The following is a 23551-nucleotide window of genomic DNA, read 5'->3' as shown; positions in this document are numbered from 1 at the left end:
GGCTGGTGGCTGCTGGGTGCCAGTGGCTCACACCTGTAATCCTAGCTACTCAGGAGGCTGAGATCTGAGGATCGTGGTTTGAAGCCAGTCAGGGCAGGAAAGTCCATGAGACTCTTGTCTCAAATAAATTAGCAAAAAAACAAAAAAAAGCCAAATTGACACTGTGGTTCAAGTGGTAGAGCACTAGCTTTCAGCAAAGGAAGCTTAGCAACAACAGTCAGGCCCTGAGTTCAAGCCCCAGACTGGTTAAAAAAAATAAAAGAAGGTAGTAGCTGTCACTGGGATGAAGGCTAGGAGAGTCTGAGCAGATAACTGGATGCTTCAGCGCTTTTGGAACTTAGTAGCAACATATCTCTTATTCATTCTCTGGGTGGATATTTATTGAGTTTCTACACTATGCATTCACTGTGCTAGGCATAGAAAAAGAGAGAAACAATAGGGTTGTTTTTTTTTTTTTGGTTTGTTTGTTTTGCTTGTCCCTGAACTCAGGGCCTGGGAACTGTCCCTGAGCATCTTTTTGTTTAAGGCTAACACTCTACCACTTGAGCCACAGCACCACTTCTGGCATTTTCTGTTTATGTGGTACTGAGGAATTGAACCCAGGGCTTCATGCATGCTAGGCATGCACTCTACCACTAAGCCACATTCCCAGTCCAGAAACAATGTTTATTAATTACTCTCTCCTGTTTCTGAGAAGCTACAGTCTAATGAGCTGGTTAATTTCGGCAGGTACAGTGACAAATGGGACTGGAAGGGACTCGCTAACTCCCCTTTAGTCAGAAGAAGGAGGTCAGAGCTACATTCTAGCTGAAGGGCCAGTGGGAGAATCCAGACAGAATGGTGGCAGCAATGTGCAAGTCACAAAGCCAGAGTAGATGTGGGTTTGGCAAAAGATATATATGTATGTGTATATATATATATATATATATATATATATATATATATATATTTCATATATATACCTATATGCTTTGTGTCTGTCTGTGTGTGTGTGTCTGTGTGTGTGTATGCATGTGTATGCTGGTACTAGAGTTTGAACTCAAGGCCTTGAGCTTTACCTGGCTTTTTCACTCCAGGCTGACTACCACTTGAGCCACAGCTCCACGTCTGACTTTTTGGTATTTAATTGGATGCAAGAGTCTCACAGACTTTCCTGTCCAGGCTGGCTTTGAACTGTGATCTTCAGATCTCAGCCTCTGAGTAGCCAAGATTATAGATATGAGCACCAGCATACAACTAAGGATGTGGATTTGTCTAGAGTATAGTTGTGCAGGCCTGAGAGGAGGGGGTGGGGCAAGGGATAGTGAAAAGTGGGCTGGGAGGTGTCTGGAGCCTGCATGGGAAGAGCCAGAAATTGGCAAGGAGCACAGCTGGAAAACTGTGGATAGAACATCAGGAGCCGTCTGGTTCATTTCTCTTAGGAGCCAGCTCTTGTCATGGGCTTTGGAGTTGAGGCAGCCTTGGATGGGTGCTCTTGTAGGTAATTTATTGATCTTCCCTAGTCAGTGAATGTGTAGTTAATTTATGGACCTTCCCTAAGCTCCCATTCTTTGTGTGTTGGGTGAGTAGGAGAGAATGGCTAGACAGCCTTGGAAAGCCCCTTGCATTTCCTGTCTTCTGACTGTGTGTTGTTAGAAAGTACAAGACATCAAAAAAGCGTGCAAATGTGTTCACATGTATGCAAGCTGGAGTAAAGGTGCTGCTCAGGTTTATGAATATTTACAGATACTGTCGTGTCTGTGATTCTGGCAGTGTCTGGCTTCCAGCTCACTGCTGAACTTCTAACTGCGAATCGCGGGGCTTTCTCGTGAACGGGTGTTTGCAGTGAGTGTGTGTTTTCTGCCTGTCACACAATGTTCGCCGTGTGACTTAGTGCCTCCTGGCTAACGCAGCTTTGGTTTTCTTCCTAGATGAGATCTATCTGAAACAGCAGCACAACCTTTCTTCACCCTCCATGGAGTTCCTGCTGGAGACCAGCGCGGCGCGCAGCCCTGCCCTTATGGCCTTAACAGAGACTGCTCCAGGGTCCCAGGCAAGCTGGTCTCTCCTCCTGCCCTCCTCTTCATCTGCCATTGCTTTGGACACCACCTTTTTAAACTATGGTCCACAGACCCCAAGCGCAGCAGATCCCAGCATCTTTGTGGCGAATTATGGCTCAGTGACGAGTAACGAGGTAGCCATTGATGAGGAGGAAATGGACAACTGTCTACCAGAGGCTCCCTGGACCACTTCACAGATGGTTTTCCCACTGCAGGATCTCACCACCAGCCCGCCAGAGCCGCCCCAGGAAACGCCTGCGCCTCTGCTCACCCCATCTAGACCCACAATTTCTTTGCTGGGTGAAGAAGTGACTTCAGCCTGGCGAAACACACTGCAGCCATCAGGGGCATATGCTGAATCCTCCAGTCACTTCAACACTTTTGGGTCAGCTTTTCCCACCTCCGAGGGCTTCATGCCAACTCCTAGTAGGAATGTGGTGCTTTATCCTACTCCTGAAATTCACAGCCAGTTATCAAGTAGGACTTTGCCAGAATTTTCAGCTTCAGTAATGGAGGAGGCAGCAACTCTCCTTTTTAGCATCCCATCTTTGATGCCTCAGCCGTCAGGCGATGGCATGACTCAACAGCCATCTGTCCCCCCGAGGGAGGTCTCGCCGCCTCTAGAAGATGTCCTGGCCACGAGCACAGATCGGTATCCGGCTAGGACCTCTGCTTGGAGTCAACATCTAGAAGAAACCACCCCTCCAAAAGTGTATCCCACTGTAACTGTGTCGCGGACAGCCCCTGCTTTGAGCAGCATACCTTTTGCTTTATTTTCAGACTCTTTGGCATTTGTGTCCTCTGCTAGCCAGTCAGCGGATGTGTCCCACAGCCCCTTCCTTTCGAGCAGTGCTGGCGACGTGTCTGAACTGCCTGGCAGTTCTGTGGTCTCCCCTTGTGTGGATGACGCGTGTGTCTTGAGCCCAGTGGCCGCTCTCCGACCGCACACTTGGTGCACGTCTTGTGCTGAGATGTCACCTCAGCCAGGTCTGGCCACGAGTCTTACGGGGAAAGACCTGGGGTCAGGAGATGAGCCAGAGACCATGACCACAGCCACGGTGGACCGAAGCCACTCTCCGTGGAGCAGTGTGGGTGCAGAGCTCTCTGCATTTGAAGAAAATCCTCAAGAGTTTAATACGCTTTTCCCCTCCAGGCCTGTTCTGTCCCTTTCTTCCAGATCTGTGGACACCTTAGACTCAAGCTCTGGCATGTCAGCTAGGGTGGATGTGGACACTGTTACCACCACCCAGGGGTCCCCTCTCCATGACCGCTTCTCCCCATCTGTGTCACCCGATCCTGCTTTGGACTCTTCCTCTGTCACCCAGGCCCAAGAGACACCATTCAGTGTGACAGCTGTGTTTCCCTCTGTGGTCCCGAGTATTTCCCTTGACTTGTTTTTCTCAGTCACGTCCAACCAAAATACTCCATCAAATGCTGGCAGAGACCCAACCCCGCTGACCTCTTATAGTTTGGTTGGCTTAGTGGAGTCTATACATATGTCTGACCAAGAATCTACCAGTGTTTTTGAACATGGATCGGGCTTTTATTCAACCCCACCTCTGGAGCTCAGCAGCCCAGGCCCTTCTACTTCAGAGGGTCTTGCTTCTCCCTCTGGGATGTCAAGTGATCTGTCCGCCTTCAAGTTGCAGACCTTCCCCACCCTGGTTGAGACTCTTACATTGTCTGTCAGCTCGCAGTCATCTCCACTTTCTGTTCTGAATTCCTCAAACCTGGAGTCTCTTCAGCCCTGGCCAAGTTCAGAGGTGGCTTTCAACACAGTCACTTTTCTATGGAACCTCTCCGCCGCATCGCCATTACTCTCAAGCTCCCCCTGGAACTCTCTCAAGTTCACCAAAGCATCGACCAATTTGCCAATGGAGTCAGATGCTCATTTTACCTCAGCTTTTACTGAAACTACCTCCACTTCTGAGTTTCCTCTCATTCCCCACGAATCTGAACTCATCACATTCGTGCTCGCCACCGGCTCTGAGCCTGTTCTCGACCTCTCTTCTACCGAGACTTATTTCCTGCCCATGTCTCCTTCTTCCCATTGGACACCCATTTTTATGGAGTCTTTTCTATCCTCAACTTTGACACCTTCCAATAGCCATATCCACACTACAGATGCGCACACATTGGGCTTCCCCTCCTCCAAAGTTACTCCCAGCAGTACAGAGTTGTTGACCCATGTGACCCTGTCATCTGTCTCCTCACTGGTTCCTGAGTTGAGTCCCTCCCCTTTGCCTACAGAGACAATCCCCATGCGTCCATCCTCCACACCCACAGATTTCTTCCCAAATTCCTCCCCTGCGCCAAGCACGCCCAGTACCACTGTTGCCATAGAGGATGCAGTAGACACTGGCCCCAACAGTGATCGTGTAAGTGAGAACCCCGAGGGGAGCAGTGTAGCTCCTCCTCTGCCATCCTTCGGTCCCTGGACCACCTCCATTCCTGAAGCAACAGTGGGGATCCCAACATTGGTCACCACCAAGCCACCGTATGTGTGTGATATTACAGTTCCGGACGCTTACTTGATCACAACTGGTAAGACTGCGTCTCCTCATCTCTGTGGGGTAGGAGGTCTTGCTAAGATGCTCATGTGAAGGCCTTCTGGGGCAGACCATTATAGCTAGGAGTGCAGACAGTGGTCTCACAGAACCTCCCATAGTGATCCTTCTCCTCTGCCTGCCTTCTGTGAACTCTCCAGTTACCTACACTATTCCTCTGTCTTCCAAGGATGAAAGTGACATCTGCTGCACGGCCTTATTGTAAAGATTTGCATTCATGATGTTATTATAAAGATATGCATGTATGCATGTAAAATGTTTAGTTGGGCCAGGAGATGGTGGCTTACGCCTGTAATCCTAGCTACTCAGGAGGCTGAGATCTGAGGATCACAGTTTGAAGGCAGCCTGGGAAGGAAAGTTTGTGAGGCTCTTATCTCCAATTAACCACCAGAAAACCAGAAGTAGAGCAGTGTCTCAAAGTGGTAGGGTACTAGCTTTGAGTGACAAAGCTCAGGAACAGTGCCCAGGACCTGAGTTCAAGCCTCACGATTGACAAAAAAAAGTGTTTAGTCTGAACATGGCATCTAGGTATACACAAAATATTGCATGTTAGTTTGTAGTTGCAATAAGGACAAATAAGAGATTTTTAATGAGCCATAGAAAATTTTCCTAGGGTTTTGAGTGTTTGCATAGATGGCATGATTGAAGTGAAAAACATTCTTATTTAATTCAACCAGAGAGTTGGCAATTGAATTAGGACAACCCTTAGAATTTCTCTTATTAACTTACTATTCTTTTGCTTTTCTGTATAATTTTGTCTCTAGGATACTTGATTTCTCCTTTCTTTATTCTTCTCTCTTCTCTCTCTCTTTGGGCATGGGGCTTGAACTCCAAGTCTGTGCACTGTCCCTGAGCTTTTTCATTTGTTGTTGTTGTTGGTTGTGGGGCTTGAACTCTGGGCCTGGGCTCTGTCCCTCAGCTCTTCAGCTCAAGACCAGCGTTCTACCACTTGAGCTCATAGCACCTCTTATAGTTTTTTCTGTTTATGTGGTACTGAGGAATCAAACCCAGGGCCTCATGCATGCAAGGCAAGCACTCTACCACTGAGCCACCTTCCCAGCCCCAAGGCTAGCACTCTTCTACTTGAGTCATAGCTTTACTTCTGGTGTTTGATGGTTAACTGGAGATAAGCATCTCCTGGACTTTCTTGCCCAGCCTATCTTCAAACCATGTCCTTAGCTCTCAGCTTCCTGAATAGCTAAGATATAGGTGTGAGCCACTGTCTCTCAGGTCTGTTTCTCATTTTTTAGTAGTTTTCTGTCAGTGAGTTCAGAGAGGGGTTTGAAGTGATTTGTGTGCATGTGGTACTGGGGAAATTGGACTTGGGTGCTCTACTACTTGAGCCATGCTCCTGCCTTTCTATGGAGCTCAGTTGGAGACCAGAGTTAGTTCATGAGGGACTTTGAGGGAGTCATATGACCATGGTCATTTAGTGAGGGGTAAGTGTGGTCTGGAGGTCTCCCTCTCTACTGTTGGCTCTGGGGGATTGTACACAGCTGGACAACTATAAGAGGAAAATGGGAACCGGGAGCATTTTGTCTCCTGGCTGGGTTACAGCAGCTGCTTCCTGATCTGAGGCACCAGGGTCAGAGACTTTGTGCTCATGCTGTGCTTGCTTACCTGGCATCTTCAAGTCCCCAGTCCCCACAGCTGTTCCTTCTAGTATTGGCCAGCTTGGACTCTTCTGCTGTGGTTAGTGTGGGTCTTGTGTTACAAAACACGCCGTGGCGTCACTCTGTGGTCCAGAAGCGGGATACCATCCTTCTTCATCGTGGCACTAAAACACATGTGGTGGTTGGATTTCATTTGCAGTGCTGGCCCGTCGGGCGGTGCAGGAGTACATCATCACGTCAATTAAGGAAGTGCTGAGGATCCACTTCAGCAGGGCAGTGGAGCTAAAGGTGAGTCTCTCGTTGGGCAGACTGGATGTGGCAACAGGTGGCCCCAGCTGTCCAGTCACTCTCTTTCCTCTGTATCATACCTCCCTGGTTCACTTGCCATTCTCTCCATCTCCAGCAAGCATCATTCTATCAGGGGAGACTGTCCTGATCTCAGACAGGCTCTGGTTTTGTCTAATGGAGGGGGGGAAGGGGGTTATGTGTTGGCAGAGCTGGAACCAAAGACTCTCAATCCAGAGAATATGGTTTGGGATGAGGACCTAAATGGTTTTGCTTCCCTTGATTTCCATGATAGGACTCAGGTTTGAGTCCACATATCTTTTTGCACACCAGTGAGAGAAATGGAGTTCTGCATTGTTTATACTGGACCCCATGATGGGAGCCTGCGCCCAGAGGAGTTCCGGAGCTAGGCCCACTCTAGCCATGCATCACGGTGGCTGTGGGCTCAGGTGCACTGAGGTTGCTACACAGCACCTTTCGGAAATGCAGAGAAAAGGCATGTCCCACAAAGAAGTGCTTTGTTTTGTTTTTGTTTTTGCAGTGCTGGGAATGTTATTGCAGTGCTTTGTGCATAGGCGAGCACTTAACCACTGAGTTACATACTCTAGCCAGTCACTGATATATTTGTGTGTGTGTGTGTGTGTATGTGTGTGTGCATTAATATATTTGTGTGTGTGTGTGTGTCTCTGTGTGTGTGTGTGTGTGTGTGTGTGTGTGTATGTGTATGTATGTTGGTACTGGAGCTTGAATTCCAGGGCCTAGCTTGCTCACTTAGCTTTTTTACTCAAGGTTGAAGTTCTACCACTTGAGCTGCATGCATCTCTACTTCTGATTTTTTATTGGTTATTTGGCGATAACTAATCAGATCTCACATTAGCTTAGAACTGGAATCCTTAGATCTCAACCTCCTGAGTAGCTAGGGTTTCAGGTGTGAGCCACCAGCACTCAGCTACTAATAATTTTTTGTATTGACTACATGTTTTGTTTTTTTTTAATTGTGAAAATACTGTACAGAGGGGTTACAATTACATGGGCAAGATAATGAGTACATTTCTTATCAAGCGTTGTAGCCTCCTCCTTTGTTTCCCCTTCCCATCTCCCCCCCGCCCTCCCATCCTTCCCGCTTACCCCCCCCACCCCCACACCAAAGTTGTAAAGTTCATTTTTCGACATAACGACTTATTCATCTCATTGTTGCAATGGGTCCACCTGTATTGTGTTGACTACATGTTTAAGATGTTTCAGATATATTAGATGAAATATTTCAAGTTTAATTTCACCTGTCTTTGTGTTTTTAATGTATCCGCTGGAATTCTTACTATTGCATAGGGGGCTCCCATTCTGTTTATTTTGGACAGTGATACTCAGTAGAATGAGTTCTCTTTTCTGTGTGGTTTAAGTATAGCAAACATATTGATTTTTCCATAACTCATTATTCAGTTTTCTCCTTGCTCCTCCACATGGTTTTGAGAAGAATATAAAAGGAATAGATAAAATTAAATCTTGATTATGTATCATTTACTCTTTTACTTCAAGTACTGATACTTTCTTTTACCTAATTTATTATTTTTCTATTCAGCACAACTTCCTTTGAGTTATCTTTAATGTCTTCTTTCCTTAGGTGTATGAACTATTCCCTGACTTCACATTCCTGGTAACATCTGGACCTTTTGTTTACACGGCAATATCAGTCATTAATGTCCTCATCAATAGTAAACTTGTCCGAGACCAAACTCCTTTAATCCTGTCTGTGAGACCTTCCTTCCTCGTACCTGAGTCCAGGTTCCAAGTTCAAACAGGTGAGAGACACCACTGAGTATGGTGGTTTTGATTAGTAGGCAGAATTTTGTTTCTTAATTTTTATGTTTATTTTTTTATTTTTTGGGTCCGGTCGTGGGGCCTGAACTCTGGGCCTGGGAGCTGTCCCTCAGCTCTTCAGCTCAAGGCTAGCACTCTACCACTTGAGCCACAGCGCCACTTCCGGCTTTTTTCTTATGTGGTGCTGAGGAATCGAACCCAGGGCCTCAAGCATACAAGGCAAGTGCTCTACCACTGAGCCACCTTCCCAGCCCTGTTTCTTAATTTTTAAGAGATTGGGTATTGTTTTTAAAATGTACTAGTCTGTCTGTCCATCTGTTCATCTATCCATCCATTCCTCCATTTATTTTTAAAAACTTTTTTTTTTTTTTTTTTGTCGGTCGTGGGGCTTGAACTCTGGGCCTGGGCGCTGTCCCTCAGCTCTTCAGCTCAAGGCGAGCGCTCTACCACTTGAGCTACAGCGCCACTTCCAAAACTTTTTTATTGTAAAGATGCTGTACAGAAGGTTTACAGTTACATGAGTAAGGTAATGAGTCCATTTCCTCTCGAGCATCATTACCTCCTCCTTTGTTTTCCCCCTACCTCCATTTGTTTTGAGATGTGTTGCTGTACTTTCCGGGATGGATTAGAACTTGAATGATCCTCCTGCCTTAGCCCGCTGGGTCAGGCATGCGCTGCCATACCTGGCTCTATTATTTAATTTTAAGAAAACTTGATAGTAATGGAAAAAAAACCTAAAACACAAACGCAGAAGGAGTAGTTTAATGACCCTCCCGGGTACACACCATAGAGTTTCATCCATTTTCAGCTCTTTCCCAGGCACATTATGGTTACAGCCCTGTCACGTTGCTCTACACTGACTCTCAGAGACCATATCATTACTCTTAAGTTTTCAGCTGGGAAGGTGGCTCAGTGGTAGAGTGCTTGCCTAGCATGCATGAAACCCTGGGTTCGATTCCTCAGTACCATACACACAGAAAAAGCCTGAAGTGGTGCTGTGGCTCAAGTGGTAGAGTGCTAGCCTTGAGCAAAAGAAGCTCAGGGACAGGGCCCAGGCCCTGAGTTCAAGCCCCAGGCCTGGCAAATAAAAAAAAAAAAAGAAAAAATTTAGCCTAAACCTTAAAAATTTAAGGACTGTTAGACACATACATCTGTTCCCCATCTTTGTATTTTGCCTTTTCTTCAAAAGTGCTATCCTTCTTGCCAGTAAGGATATCATCACTGACCACAGAACAGGATGCTATGTCCTGAAAGGAAAACTTTTTCATGTGTGTGCTGGTCCTGGGGCTTGAACACTATACCTGGGTGCTGTCCCTGAACTTTTTGACTCAAGATGAGTTCTCTACCACTTGAGCCACAGCTCCACTTAGGGCTTTTTTTGGCTAATTGGAGTTAAGAGTCTCAAAGACTTCCTTCCCAGGCTAGCTTCAAACTGTGATGGTCAGATCTCAGCCTTCTGATTAACAAGGATTATAGATGCAAGCCATCAGTGCCCGGCTGATTGTTACATATTGTATACATGTATTGAAATGTCACACAATCCCCGTCAATACATACAATTACTGGGAGTTAATTAAATGCATATTTTAAAAGATTTATCTGAAAGAAAGAAATAATCTTTCATCATGGTCAGCCCCATACTATGGATGAAATTGTTGATTTAGATATTTTTTTCCTGTCTTCATCTCTTAATTCTTTAACCAAAAATTTTTTTTTTTTTGGTTGGTCCTGAGGCTTGAACTCAGGGCCTGGGGCTATCTCTGAGCTTTTTTGTTTTTTGTTTTTTTGCTAAGGATCATTCTGCCCCTTTGAACCACAACTCCACTTCAGTTGTCTGGTGGTTAATTGGAGATAAGAGTCTCATGGGGATTTTTCTGTCCAGGCTGGCCGAACTGCGATCTTCAGATCTCAGCCTCCTGAGTAGCTAGGATTACAGGTGTGAGCCACCAGTGCCTGACTTTGATCTCCTAACTCTTAAACTGCATCTCTTTCATGAGACTTTGATTACTGTCCTTTCAGTGCTTCAGTTTGTGCCTCCAAGTGTGGATACTGGTTTTTGCAACTTCACCCAGCGCATTGAGAAAGGTCTGATGACGGCACTCTTTGAAGTGAGAAAACATCATCCAGCCCCCTACAACCTCACGGTGCAGGTAAAAGGATCTTGCCCACAACACAACAGCAAGACTTCTTCTATAATGTCTTATTGCCCCACCAGTGGAAAAAGCCCAGTTGGTGTGGACCGGGGTTGATCGCATCTTGTGCTGCAGAGTCTAGATAACACAAAGGGACTGTGTAGCGCTGGAAGCAGTGCTTGAGTAGCTGATGACCAGAGAGCTCAGATATGATGAGCTGACCACAGGAGACCTCATACAGGAGAGTTAATAGCATTCAGGCTAAACAGCTGGCGGAGGACTATGGTTTTCGTGGAAGTTGATTATGCCTTATCTGAAGTGTTTTTAGGATCAGAATTGGGAGTTTTGGGATTTCAGAATATTTGCAGAGACCTGACTGGTTGAGCTTCTCTAATCTGAGAATCTGAAATGACTCAGAATCCAAAACTCTGTGTGTGTATGAGTGTGTGTGTGTGTGTGTGTGTGTGTGTGTGTGTGTGTGTGTTGGTATTAGAGCTTGGACTCAGGGCCTGGATGCTGTCCGTGAGCTTTTGTGGTCAAGGCTAGCACTCTACCACTTTGAGCGGCTACTTGGACTTTCCTGCTTAGGCTGGCTTTGAATTTCGATCCTCAGTTGTCAGCCTCCTGAGTAGGTAGCATTACAGCCGTGAGGTTCCAGCGCTTGGCTTTGAGCATGCTCACTGTTGCTCTGCTGAGGTTCCAGTTTGGAACTGATGAGGTTTTTAGATTAGGCATGTTCCACCTGTATTGTAGAAATGTTGTGGGACACAGCCTAAACATAGAAAAGGATTCTCTTCAAAGAACTGGCTGCAGATATTGTGTGCAAACTGCTGATATTTCTGTATTTCTTTTGTCTTTTTATTTATTTTTTATTTTGTCAGTCATAGGGCTTGAACTCTGGGCCTGGGTACTGTCCTTGAGCTCTTCAGCTCAAGGCTAGTGCTCTACCACTTGAGCCACAGCACCTCTTCTGGTTTTCTGGTGGTTTATTGGAAATTAGAGTCTCATGAACTTTCCTGAACCACAATCCTCAGATCTCAGCCTCCTGAGTACCTAGGATTGTAGGTATGAGCCACTGGTGCCTGGCTATTTCTTTGATCTTTTATTTTTCCCTCTTCCAGACTCTTCTCTTTCTGGATTATAAATTAACTAGACTTTTCCTGCATGTACTTTCATGTTTCTTAGTTCTTCATATTTTACTTATCTTTCAATTCTTTGCTTTTACAGATTTCCCTAAACTGTATCTTTGCAGTCACTAATTCAGTCTATCATGGTGTCTGTGAAATTATTCAATCTCTCTACTGAGATTTTTTTTTTTAGTAGTCATTTTTCCCCTCATTCATCTTTGCTCCTTTCCTGAGATAATATAGGATCACCTTCAGAGTCTCTGATGTCATGAGTTAGGGTTTTTGAATTTGCCTGTTATTGCCTACATTATGTCAGTTTTCTCTGCAACTGTATTGACTTCTATCCCTTGTTTTTATGCAGCTAGTTTTCCATTAAGTGTCTGGAGACTATTGTTGGTAGTTATTTGTTTGTTAGGGATGAAGAACCAGATTTATTTTGGAAGTTGGTCCACTTTTCCCCTTCTGTTTGTGGGGGGTGGGGGAGAGGGAGAGGGAGGAGAGGGAGAGGGTGTGTGTTATGAAAAAGCCTCTTTTCCTTTCATTTGCAGTCCTGCTTTGTCTTTTGCATGACCCGGTATGCACTTGAGTTATTACTGCCTTTCTCTCTTTCTTGCCATAGGGTTTGAAGCCTTTTATTCCCCTGGGGCAGTGACTCTTTTCTCTTAGGATCCAGTTCTCCGGACTGTTCTGGGAGTTGGGGTGGCTGCTAGCACCTGGATGTAGCCATTAGGAGCAGAAGAGGAGAAAGGCAATGAACTTGGCTCTTTGGGATTCAGGCTTTTAATTGATTAGTCTAATTCTTGTTCCATAGCTACTTTTGGTCTCTGGTCCTCTGCTCTTCCCCACGGGGCCTGGACCTGGGGAAACAGTGACTCCCAGCTCAGCTTTTGGTGTGTGCCTGTGTGTACCTGTGTGTTTGTGGGTATTGGTTTCTTTCCTTCTTGTTTCAATATGATTCTCTCCCTGTTTCATCATCAGAGCTTTAGTCTCCTTATTGTTGTTTCAGTGGGATTTGGGGTGGGTGACAGAGGCTGAAGGGAAAGAAATCCACAAGGTCAGCTCAGCATTTCATGCAAAAAACACTTAGGGGGAAATGCTGCAGGAAGGAACCAGGTTAGAAAGACAGTTATTCTTCCTTTAAAAAAGTTTTTTCTTTTAAAATCTCACCAGGCACTGGTGGCTCACATCTATAATCCTAGCTACTTAAGAGGCTGAGATCTGAGGATTATGGCTCAAAGCCATTGCCCACCTCCAGCAGGCAAAGCCCATGAGACTCTTATCTCCAATGAACCACTAAGAAGCCTGAAGTGAAGCTGTGGTTCATGTGGTAAAGTGCTAGTTTTGAGTGAATAAGTTAAGAGACAGTACTCAGGCCCTAAGTTCAAGTCCTGGTACTGGTACCACCCTCCCCCCCAAAAAAAAAAAAAAATAAAAGAAAACCGGGGAGGAGAGAGAGAACCTGTATGAGAGAAACCTTAGTCAATTTCAATTGTTTTCAGCTGAACGTTTAAATTTATTCTAAAAACTTTTGACTTTTTTTTTAAACTCCAGATCTTGAACGTGACTGTTGGTTCTTCGAGGATGGCTCCTCGGCGGGGCCCAGTGAATATTATCTTTGCTGTTAGAGGCACACAAGGATTTTTGAATGGGTCAGAGGTGAGCGAGCTGCTCAGGAACCTGAGTGTGGTGGAATTCAGCTTCTATCTGGGGTACCCGGTGCTGCAGATTGCAGAGCGTGAGTACTGAGCTCCTTGGAGGAGCTGGGGAAGTGGCGGTGGGTATTTTTGATGGAGGATCTCTTTTAAAAATTTTTTAAAATTTGTGTTTGTGTGAGTGTGTTTGTGTGTGTGTGTGTGTATACGTGTATGATGGTACTGGGGCTTGAACTCAGGGCCTCATGTTCTCTTTAGCCTTTTTTTGCTCAAGGCTGGAGCTCTACCACTTAAACCACAGCTCCATTTCCAGCTTTTTGATGGATATTTGGAGATAAGAGTCTCACGGACTTTTCTGCCTGGGGTGGCTAGGATGTAGACAGTAACTAGGATGGTGGACAGGAGCCACTAGTGCCCAGCCCATTTTAAATTTTATACAGGGATTTGATTTGAAGCAATTTCAGGTTTACAGCAACTGGAATCTAGAGGTACTGAAATGTCCCCTTTTCCTTCTCCGACCCCCACAGCATCCCCCATCTCAACGTCCAGCTCTAGAGTGGGCCATTAATTGTGGCTGGTAAACCCATATAGGCTCACTCATCACCACCCAGAGTCCATAGTTTATCTTGGAGCTGTGCCTTGAGTGAGCATCTATAGATGTAGACAAGTGTGTGATGCCTTTATTCTGTCATGGGAAGTAGTTTTTCACTGAGCCTCTTTTTCCAGAGGAACTACTTGATGGAACATCAGCATAAATCAGATCAAATTGGAACTTCTCACATTTCAGCCAGAGCGGCATGCTCTGTGCCTTGCTTGTGTTGCAGTTCTGCAGATCCTAGCAGAGTCTGGTGAATGCTAGGCAAGAGCTCCCTTACTGAGTTGCACCACTAGCTTCTGTTTTTTCCCTCAAGGCAAATGAGATATTGCTTAAAAGTATGCCAATCCTAGCTGGATGCTGGTAGCTCATGCCTATAATCTTATAATCGTAGCTACTCAGGAGGCTGAGATCTGAGGATTGTGGTTCAAAGCCAGCCCAGGCGGAAAGTCCATGACACTATTATTTACAATTAGCTACCAGGGGTTAATTGTAAATAATTTTCAATTTTTTTGCTCAAAGTGCACACACACACACACACACACACACACAATGCTAATTCTAGAAAGGCAAAATATGGAAATTGGGAACAGATATGTGGCTGTCAGTGTAAACAGGGAGGGAGGTTTGACTATAGAAGAGCATTCAAAGGTGTTTGGGTACTATGAATTATCCTGTATCTTCATTGTGGTGGATTTTGTAACTATACATTTAGCACACTCCCTAACGCTGGATGTCAAAAAGAGTGGATTTTACTCTGTACTGACTAAAACAAAAACAAAATGAAATGAAAACAAACCCTTTCTTCCTGGCTTAGGCCATTAGATTCCCAGTGCAAATGGAGATGGTTGAGAAGAATGGGGGAAAGTTTACTTTAAAAGATAGCAGATTCTGGGGCTGGGAAGGTGGCTCAGTGGTAGAGTACTTGCCTTGAATGTATGAGGCCCTGGGTTTGATTCCTAAGTATCATATAAGCAGAAGAAGCCGGAAGTGGTGCTGTGGCTCAAGTGGTAGAGCGCTAGCCTTGAGCTGAAGAGCTGATGGACAGTTCCTAGCCCCAGAGTTCAGGCCCCGTGACCTACCAAAAAAAAAAAAAAAGAAGATTCTGGAGTTGAAGTCAAGTCAAAAAAAAAAAAAGGCAAATTTTTGTCAAAATGGAGCCACTGTATTGCCTTTATTGTTGATTATGAAGAATAATCTGTAAAGCCTAGCAGTGGCTAGGAATAAAGCTGTTATTTACAGGTACCAACTTTTATTTTTGCACAGTGTGCAAGACCAGGACTATACAGATGCAAACAGGATTGTGCTGGGACAAATCAGGAGCTGAGGTCACTTGCCCTGAGTTATGAATGACTGGGAAACCCAGAGTTCTGAAAGTGCAGTGTGTGAGCACTTTGCCCTGGAGCACTGCTATTTGTGGGAGAATTAGGGAGTGGCTGATCTCTTTGGGAAGCCAAATCTGTGCTGGGCCTGGGATGAGTCCTTTCTTTCCTCTATCTGCTGTTGTCCTGGAGACAAGCATCCTTATCAACTGCTGTCTGTGTCTTTATACTCATCTGGCATTTTGCTGGCCAAATTCAAGAGTGCAATAGCAAGGGAAGGTGAAAGCATGCATTGTAATTTACCCAGTGCTTCCTCGGACACTTGCCTTTCTGACCGATACAGATGTGTGTCTTACAGATGTTTCTCCCCTCCCGACTCTCTTGCAGCTTTCCAGTACCCACAGCTCAACCTGTCTCAGTTATTGAAGTCTTCTTGGGTCAGAACAGGTATGTTTAACTTTGGTAATATTTTTGGGAACTGTAAGAGTAAGAAGTCTGTGCAGGCATATTGAGGACACACCCTTCCTGTTTTCTAAATTCAGGGCAAAATGTACTTTAAATCTTGGCAAAGAATGAATGAGGAAGAGATTCAAATTGGGCTGTGGGAATGCATCCCACTGAGTTATGGCACCAAAAAAAAAAGATTGACCTTCTTTAGAATTCTTCCTTCAAGTCTAGGACATGATCTAATGAATCAGCTGTCTCCTGGCCCAGCACTGGGGGTGAATAACATTTTCCTTGAATGTTATTTGTTTGGTTTTATAAAGAAAGTAAGGTAGCGTGGGGGCCTGGGTCACACACATGGAGCAAGAACTGGTGTGGGAGCGTGGGGGTGGGTTCTCCTACTCCAGCAGTATAGAAGGAAAGGCCGGGAACAGAGAGGGCAGTTACAGTATATAGTAAGGTAACAAAGACTTTATTTAACAGAGGGAAAAGTGGAGGCCATTCAGAAGAATGAGTGGTCCTGGGCTGTAGCTCCTACCCCTTCTTTTTTCTCCTCCTTATTGGTGTGTTTGAAACAGGCAAAGCCCTCTCTTGGGCGGTGTCCGCAGGATACTGAGCTTGGCCTTCTCCCTTTTCCTCCTCCCTTTAAGCAATTGTGGTGGACTTGTCTAAAACAGGAAAGATCCTCCCTTGGGCAGTAAGCTGCAGGATGGTGGGCTGGCGTGGCTAGCAGAGGCTTTTTTTTTAGCCCTCTGAGAACGTTGCAAAATAAACAGGTTTTTTTGTTTTGGTGCCATTACTGGTGGTTGAACTCAGGGCCTTGCATTCTCGCTTGGCTTTTTCCACTCATAGGGGTGCTCTGCCACTTGAGCCATGCCTCCAGTTCCCTTTTGCTGGTTAATTGGAGATAAAGTCTCAAGGCCTTTTTTTTTGACCAGGCTGACTTGGAACTGTGATCCCCAGTTCTCATACTCCTGAGTAGCTAGGATTACAGGCATGAGCCACAGATGCCTGATTAAAAATGGCTTTCTAACCTGATCCAAATAGCCCCCTCCTCCCAACTACACCTTGCTCAGCCACCGCTCACCAGAAAAGAGCTACAGTCACCATTTCTGGGCTTCTCAGGCCCTGGAGGTTCTTCACAGCGTTCCATGGACGGGTTCACCTCTTCTCTTGGGGCCGCAGGTTCTAGCCTTCAAGGTGATTAATTGACTTGGCCAAGGTTGCAAGGATTGAAACCAGTTCTGGACCCAGCTGATAAACTGATTGTCTGTCTAGATAATCTTGTTCAATGCAGATAAGAGAAGACAGGCAGATTCTCTTTCTTCCAGTTAATGGGTGAATCCAATTCTTAAGACCAAAGAGGAACTCCTGCTATTTTCAGAAGTTTTGAGATAAGCGCAGGTAGATCACGTGTTTGATGTTCTGTGGGCATCCTTCATCTCATTCAGCTCATTCATGGCTGAGTTCCTGGGACTTTTGACCTGGACTCCAGAGTGTCAGTTCTCTAGCCCTTCCTTTCCCCAGCCAATTGTTTGGGCCACTTTTAATATTGCCTCTTAATATTTCCTCCTAGCATATTTTAACATAATCCCTTGAACCCCATTTTTGGTTCTGGTATAGGTCTTGAACTCAGGATCTGGGTGCTGTCCCTGAACTTTTGTCCTCAAGGTTGGTCCTCTACCATTTGAGCTCCACTTCTAGCTTTTTGCTGGAGATGAGTCCCTCAACTTTTCTGCCTGGCTAGCTTTTTTTTTTTTTTTTTTTTGCCAGTCCTGGGGCTTGAACTCAGGGCCTGGGCACTGCCCCTGAGCTTGTTTTTGCTCAAGGCTAGCACTCTACCACTTGAGCCACAGAGCCACTTCTGGATTTTTTTTGTGTATGTGGTACTGAGGAGTCAAACCCAGGGTTTCATGCATGCTAGGCAAGCACTCTACCACTAAGCCACATTCCCAGCCCCACTTGGCTAGCTTTGAATCCTGATCCTCAGATCTCAGTCTCCTAAGTAGCTAGGATTACAAGTGGAAGCCACCAGAGCCTGGCTGGGCCTTGAGTTCTTGCTTGACTTTTATACTCAAAGCTGGCCACATCTTCACTTCTGGCTTTTTGCTGGCTGATTGGAGATGAGTGCCTAGAATTTATCTGCTCAGTCTGATTGTGAACCTCAGTCCTCAGATCTCAGCCTCCTGAATAGCTAGGATTTACAGGCATGAATCAAGCATACCCTTTCACATCTCTGTAGGAATTGGCATTGCATAGTGATTTCATATGAATTTCACACACATGTACACGTACACACACACACACACACACACACACACACACACATGCAATACACTTCCTTCCCCATCTGACTTGCTTGGGGTGCTATGTGTTTCCTATTCAATGCAGTCCTTCTGGGTGTGGTGGAGAAGCAGCTCCAGAACGAAGTGTTTCCGGCTGAGATGGAGCGCAAGCTGGCCCAGCTGCTGAGCGAGGTGCCCACCGGAAGGCGCCTGTGGAGGAGGGCCACGGTGGCTTCTGGGAACAGCGTGGTGCAGGTATACCAGCAAGGGGAGGAGAGCCTGCGAGAGAGCCCTAAAACCTGCCATTGTCACGCACCTGGGGGATGCCGGGAGAAAGTTCTAATGTGGACCCATCCCTATGGAGTTTGCAGTTGACTGTGTCAACTGGAGTCCAGACAACTATTGACCGAGTCCTATAGCAAGGGGTTGGCCTGACACTAGTCCTTGGTCATCAGCATTGGGGCTGGGCTCCTGAATGATCACGTGTCCTCTTTCTGTTTGTTTGTTTGTTCCTTTTCTTTCTTTTTGCTGTGCTAGGAATTGAACTTGGCCTTATGCTTGCTGGGCAAGTGCTCTATTGAGCCACAGCCCTAGCCTTCCTTTTTTTTTTTTTTTTTTTTTTTGGTCAGTCGTGGGGCTTGAACTCTGGGCCTGGGCGCTGTCCCTCAGCTCTTCAGCTCAAGGCTACTGCTCTACCACTTGAGTTTTCTGGTTGTTAATTGGAGATAAGAGTCTCTTGGACTTTCCTGCCCAGGCTGGCTTTGAACTGCGATCCTCAGATCTCAGCCTCCTGAGTAGCTAGGATTATAGGTGTGAGCCACCACCTCCCAGCCCTCTTTATTGAAGCTTGTTTTTGAGACAGAGTCTCAAGCTTTGGCCTGGCCCTCCCTCCCCCCCTCCCCCCCCCCCCTCCCCAAACCCCCCCCTCAGACCAGGATCCTGTTATCTCTACCTCCTGTGTAGTTGGGGGATGATAAACATGAGCTGCCATGCCTGGCTTTTACTTTTAAAACATTAGGGTTTTTTTTTTTTAATTACCAAAAGTTTAGCTTATTTTGTGGAATGGCAAGTATCATGGATGGCGTGATAGAATCTGGAATACTCTTTTAAGAGTGAGAAGAAAGAAGCTACCCTCGCTACTCTTGATTTAAATATTTCATCTTCTTTTTTTTTCTTTTTTTTTTGGGGTCGTGGGTCTGAACTCTGGGCCTGGGCGCTGTCCTTCAGCTCTTCAGCTCAAGGCTAGTGCTTTACCACTTGAGCCACAGCGCCACTTCCGGCTTTTTTCTTTTTGCTTATGTGGTGCTGAGGAATCGAACCCAGGGCCTCATGCATGCAAGGCGAGCGCTCTACCACTGAGCCACCTTCCCAGCCCCAAGTATTTCATCCAATCCTGTTGTCTCCTGTTCTCCCCAAGTCTTCTTCACTTTGGTTGGTAGGCTGGCAGACAATTCAAAAGCCAGTTTTGTTGGAACTGAAGGGACCCATTTTTCAATGCATGTACTTAGTACTGTTCACTAATTTGGATGCTGGTGCTGGTATTTATTGCTGTCTCTTATGTGAATGATATGAATTTTTATCTTTACTAATTGCTGACTGAGAGGGCTAAGAAAATGTGGCATTTTGAGGTATGATATTTTGGAAACAGCCAGGGTGAAACTCAAGCGCTGGGGTAGGGCTGTCGGTGGGGTGGGAAGAGGTTGGTGTAGAGGCCAAGAGAAAAAGACGCCACAGCTGCGTGAGGTGGGCAGGGGGGGGCATGTTGTTTAAAGGGACACCTTGTCCTCCAGCCCTCTCCAGATGTTTCCAGCCCTGACCTTTGCCCTCCTCTCCTGAAATGTGGTTCTTTAGGTTTCTAAAATGGCTCCCTTTCCACATGTTGAAATGATCGAGAAATTTAAAAACTAATAGTTATCTAAAAGCAAATGAATTCAGAGTACTTGAAAAATAAACATTAAACCAAGACCAACCATGAAAATGAATTACATAAGCTTTGTCTTATTCCACAACTGGTGGCTTCTAAGATCTCAGTGTGGGTTGATTTATGCACATAAAGCAATTATAGAGCACCATAAAAACTGCATAATGAGGTGTTAAATTGGGTGTGCAAGCTCCCTGTGGTAGGGATGCCACACTTGTGAAACTTCACCAAGCCAGCCCAGGTAGTGATGTCCTGTGACAGATTATATCATTAGCCCCTTTGAGTGCCAAGCAGGGACTTCTAGAAATAAACAACAGTGCAAGGCTCCTCATTCAGACTTAATTTGTAAATAGGAAAACACTGAACCAACTCAAATGCTCAGCAATTAGGGGATGGGTAAACAGTATGTGTTCATATATTGGAATATTATGCGCTATTGGTGTGTTCATGTGTGTGTGCTGGGACTTGAACTCAGGGCCTGGGCACTGTCCCTGAGTTTCCTTTTGCTCAAGGCCAGCACTCTACCGCTTGAGCCATAGTGCCACTTCTGGCTTTTTCTGTTTATGTGGTACTGGACAATGGAGCCCAGGGTTTCACGCATGCTAGGCAAGCACTCTAGCACTAAGCCACATTCCCAACCCTTGACACTTCAAAAAAATATAATTTTATTGTCTATTTATGGCATTATACAGAGGACTTACCACTTCATAAGTCAGGTAATGAGTACATTTCTTTCTTTGGACAATGTCACCCCTTCCTTTGTTTCCTCCCAATTTTCCCCTTCCCTCCCTGCCCACAAGGCCTAACCCTCTTGCTTGGCTTTTTTGCTCATTGGTGCTCTACCACTTGAGCCACAGCCTCACTTCTGGCTTTCACTCCACTCTCCATTCCACTCTACTCCATTCCATTCCACTCCACTCCACTCCTTCACTCCATTCTATTCCACTTCACTCTATTCCATTCCATTCCACTTGATTCCTTCACTCTATCCCTTCCACTCCATTTTACTCCACTTATTCCACTCCTCTTCATTCCATTCCATTCCATTCCTTTCTGCTTCACTCCACTCCTGCTCTTTCACTTCATTATATTCCATTCAGTTATACTCCCCTCTATTCCAATCCACTAATTCCACTCCCTTCCATTTCACTCCATTCCATTCTATTTCACTCCACTCCACCTTATTCTATAGGCTGGCATTCTGTAGGCCCTTCACAGAAGGGCCATGGGGTGGGAGTTGATCCTGGGAGAGCAGATGTGGTCAAGAAACTGGCTTTAACTGCCAGCATTGGGCAGTTAGACAGCCTTCTCCGGAACAAGCATATGGAGTGCCGTTGAGAGTGAGGTGTGGGCCTTTGTTGTTAAGGATCCTTAGACATGACCCGGATGGAGTCCCCCATGAAATCATGGGATTGTTGATTTATCAGAAGTTTTCTGTGGTGAAGGTGGAGTCCGGCTGTGGTGCACGGAGCATTGGAAGGCCTCAGATCCTCTCACACGAAGAGAGGAATAGTACTTTTGTTTTGCCAATGGCAAACTCAGTTGCCAAAGCATTCACATTGCATGGGCAAAATAAAGCCGTACTAAACCTCTCCTTGGGATGTCACCCCATGTTTTGTGGGCATATAAACGAACAACCAATAATTGAATGTTATTAAGAGAAAAAACCCAACAACAAACAAAATGCCATATTCATGCAGTACTGACACATGAAGCATGAAAGCACTAATGGCAGGCCTGCCCTTTAACATGCGCAGATAGGTGCTGGGAGAAATCCAGTTTCTGTCTCTGGGATTTTTTAACCCCAGTACAGTGGTTTTCAGTGGTGACCACCAACCCTAGCACATCTGGCATGGTCTAGAGACTTTGACTGTCACATTAGGTAGCCCAGAGGGGGCAGTTGCTACCGGCATCTGTTGACTAGAGGGCAGGGATGCTACTAACCATTCTATGATGCTCTCCATGTCAAAGGATTGTCACATGTTTTAGGGGGTGGCAGGAAGAAGAGGAGCAAATGCAGTCATTATAGTCAATGTACATTATGTACATTATGAAGGTAGGGCTGGGAGGGATAAAATGGAGAATGAAAGGACAGGTGACATCAACCAAGAAGCATTGTACTCATAACCTGGCTTTCGGAATTGCATTGCCAACAGGGCTGAGGTTGAGAAGAGGACATGCTAACGGATTCAGGAGGAGATGAGGTAGAACCTCTCATAGTTGGTTCATAGTGGCACCCTCCCAAGACACGATGGGTTGCCACTCTCCTAGACTGCCCACCCCTGCCAACCCTATGTTCTGTGTATGCTACTGGCCCCATTGTCCCAGAGATGAGGTTGGCCCAGACAAAGCACCATTGTTATCCTGCACAGAGGAACTCTGATTTTGATTGTCCTCCCTGTCCACAGAGCGCCACCATGGTGACTGTGGGGCCATGGATGGCATAAGGCGCTTATTATGAGGACTGGAACAAATCATCCAGAGGAACACATTGGAAGTGTCTAGGTGCTAATGATTTCTGCTGTCTCTCAGGTGGTGAACGTGTCCAGGCTGGAGGGAGATGACAACCCAGTACAGCTCATCTACTTCGTGGAGGATCAAGATGGAGAGAGACTCAGTGCAGCTAAGTCTTCAGATCTGATCAACAAGATAGACCTTCAAAGAGCAGCCATTATCCTGGGGTACCGAATTCAAGGCGCAATTGCCCAGCGTAAGTGTATATCAACTGGGCTGTGTGCTGGGCTCCAGAGGCAGTGAGTTACAACAGTGAGCTCTGAATTTCCAGCTTTCTGATGTGTGTATGGTAAACTATGTCTTAAACCCTTATTATAGCCAGGTGATGGTGGCTCACACCTGTAATCCTAGCTACTCAGGAGGCTGAGATCTGAGGATCAAGGTTCTAAGACAGCCCAGGCAGAAAAGTCTACAAAACTCTTCTCCCCAGTTAACCACCAAAAAACCAGAAGTGGAGCTATGGCTCTGATGTTTTTAAAAGCAACCATCCTTGAGCCAAAAAGTCAAACAAGAGTGTGAGATCCTGAGTTCAAGCCCCAGTACTGGCATTAAAAAAGAAAAATAGAAGAAAATAAAGCTTTATTATGAAGTGACACTTAGCTAAAAGGCCAGTCTGGTTTGTTTGCTGAGATTTCAAATGGATTTCAATTGCTTGTAGTTGAGGCTGTGTTGATGTTTTTCCTTCCCTAGCAATCATATTCGTGGGGTATAATGTTACAGTACCTTATATCAACGTTAATATTCATTTCCTTGTTTCTGTTTTCTTTGTCTCTTTAAAAAACAAAGTTGTCTTAGGTAAAATAATGTGCTTATTCTGTTTTTATTTCGGAATCTTCGATGTCACATTGTGCACATTGAGGGGACAGTGAGTCACTCAGGAAGTTGGGAGGTGCACTGTGGGTTTATTGGCTTCCTTCAGGGTCTTTCAACACAAAGAAGTCCTTGATCCTGACCTTTTTCAATCCTGTTACTCCCTACCCTAACCTCTCCCCACTCAAGTTAGAAAGGCGTTTTGCTACTTCTTTATTGCTGTTGGAAGGTACTTGGTCCCTGCCTGCCTAGCAATGCTTAGTCTTAGTGCCTCTTTTTCAACCCTCAGATTTGTTGGGTACATATTTAATATGAAGAACAGGAAGAGGCATGGTAGAACATACTCCTCTACATTTGCCTTTAGTGACTCTGCCTGCTGCTTCCATTTGGATGGCTTTCCTCTGTAACCCAGAGTGTTCTTTGTAAG

General features: G+C 45.6%; 1 protein-coding gene across 2 annotated transcripts in view; it reads left to right on the top strand.

Annotated features, from left to right (window-relative positions):
- Window positions 1-23551, top strand: part of Kiaa1549 (KIAA1549 ortholog) — a 100943-nt gene that overhangs the window by 40608 nt on the left and 36784 nt on the right. For both annotated transcript variants that reach the window (XM_042677213.1, XM_042677211.1), the window contains exons 2-9: window positions 1911-4583; window positions 6419-6507; window positions 8126-8303; window positions 10342-10472; window positions 13133-13316; window positions 15538-15597; window positions 17986-18134; window positions 22333-22510. In XM_042677213.1, the coding sequence (XP_042533147.1) occupies window positions 1911-4583; window positions 6419-6507; window positions 8126-8303; window positions 10342-10472; window positions 13133-13316; window positions 15538-15597; window positions 17986-18134; window positions 22333-22510 (3642 nt within the window). The remainder of the gene's footprint in view (window positions 1-1910; window positions 4584-6418; window positions 6508-8125; window positions 8304-10341; window positions 10473-13132; window positions 13317-15537; window positions 15598-17985; window positions 18135-22332; window positions 22511-23551) is intronic.

This window comes from Dipodomys spectabilis, unplaced genomic scaffold, assembly GCF_019054845.1.
Source record: "Dipodomys spectabilis isolate Male_0828 unplaced genomic scaffold, ASM1905484v1 ptg000034l, whole genome shotgun sequence".
NCBI lineage: Eukaryota > Metazoa > Chordata > Mammalia > Rodentia > Heteromyidae > Dipodomys > Dipodomys spectabilis.
The sequence above is the reverse complement of the archived record's forward strand: the minus strand, read 5'-3'. Positions and strand labels throughout refer to the sequence as shown.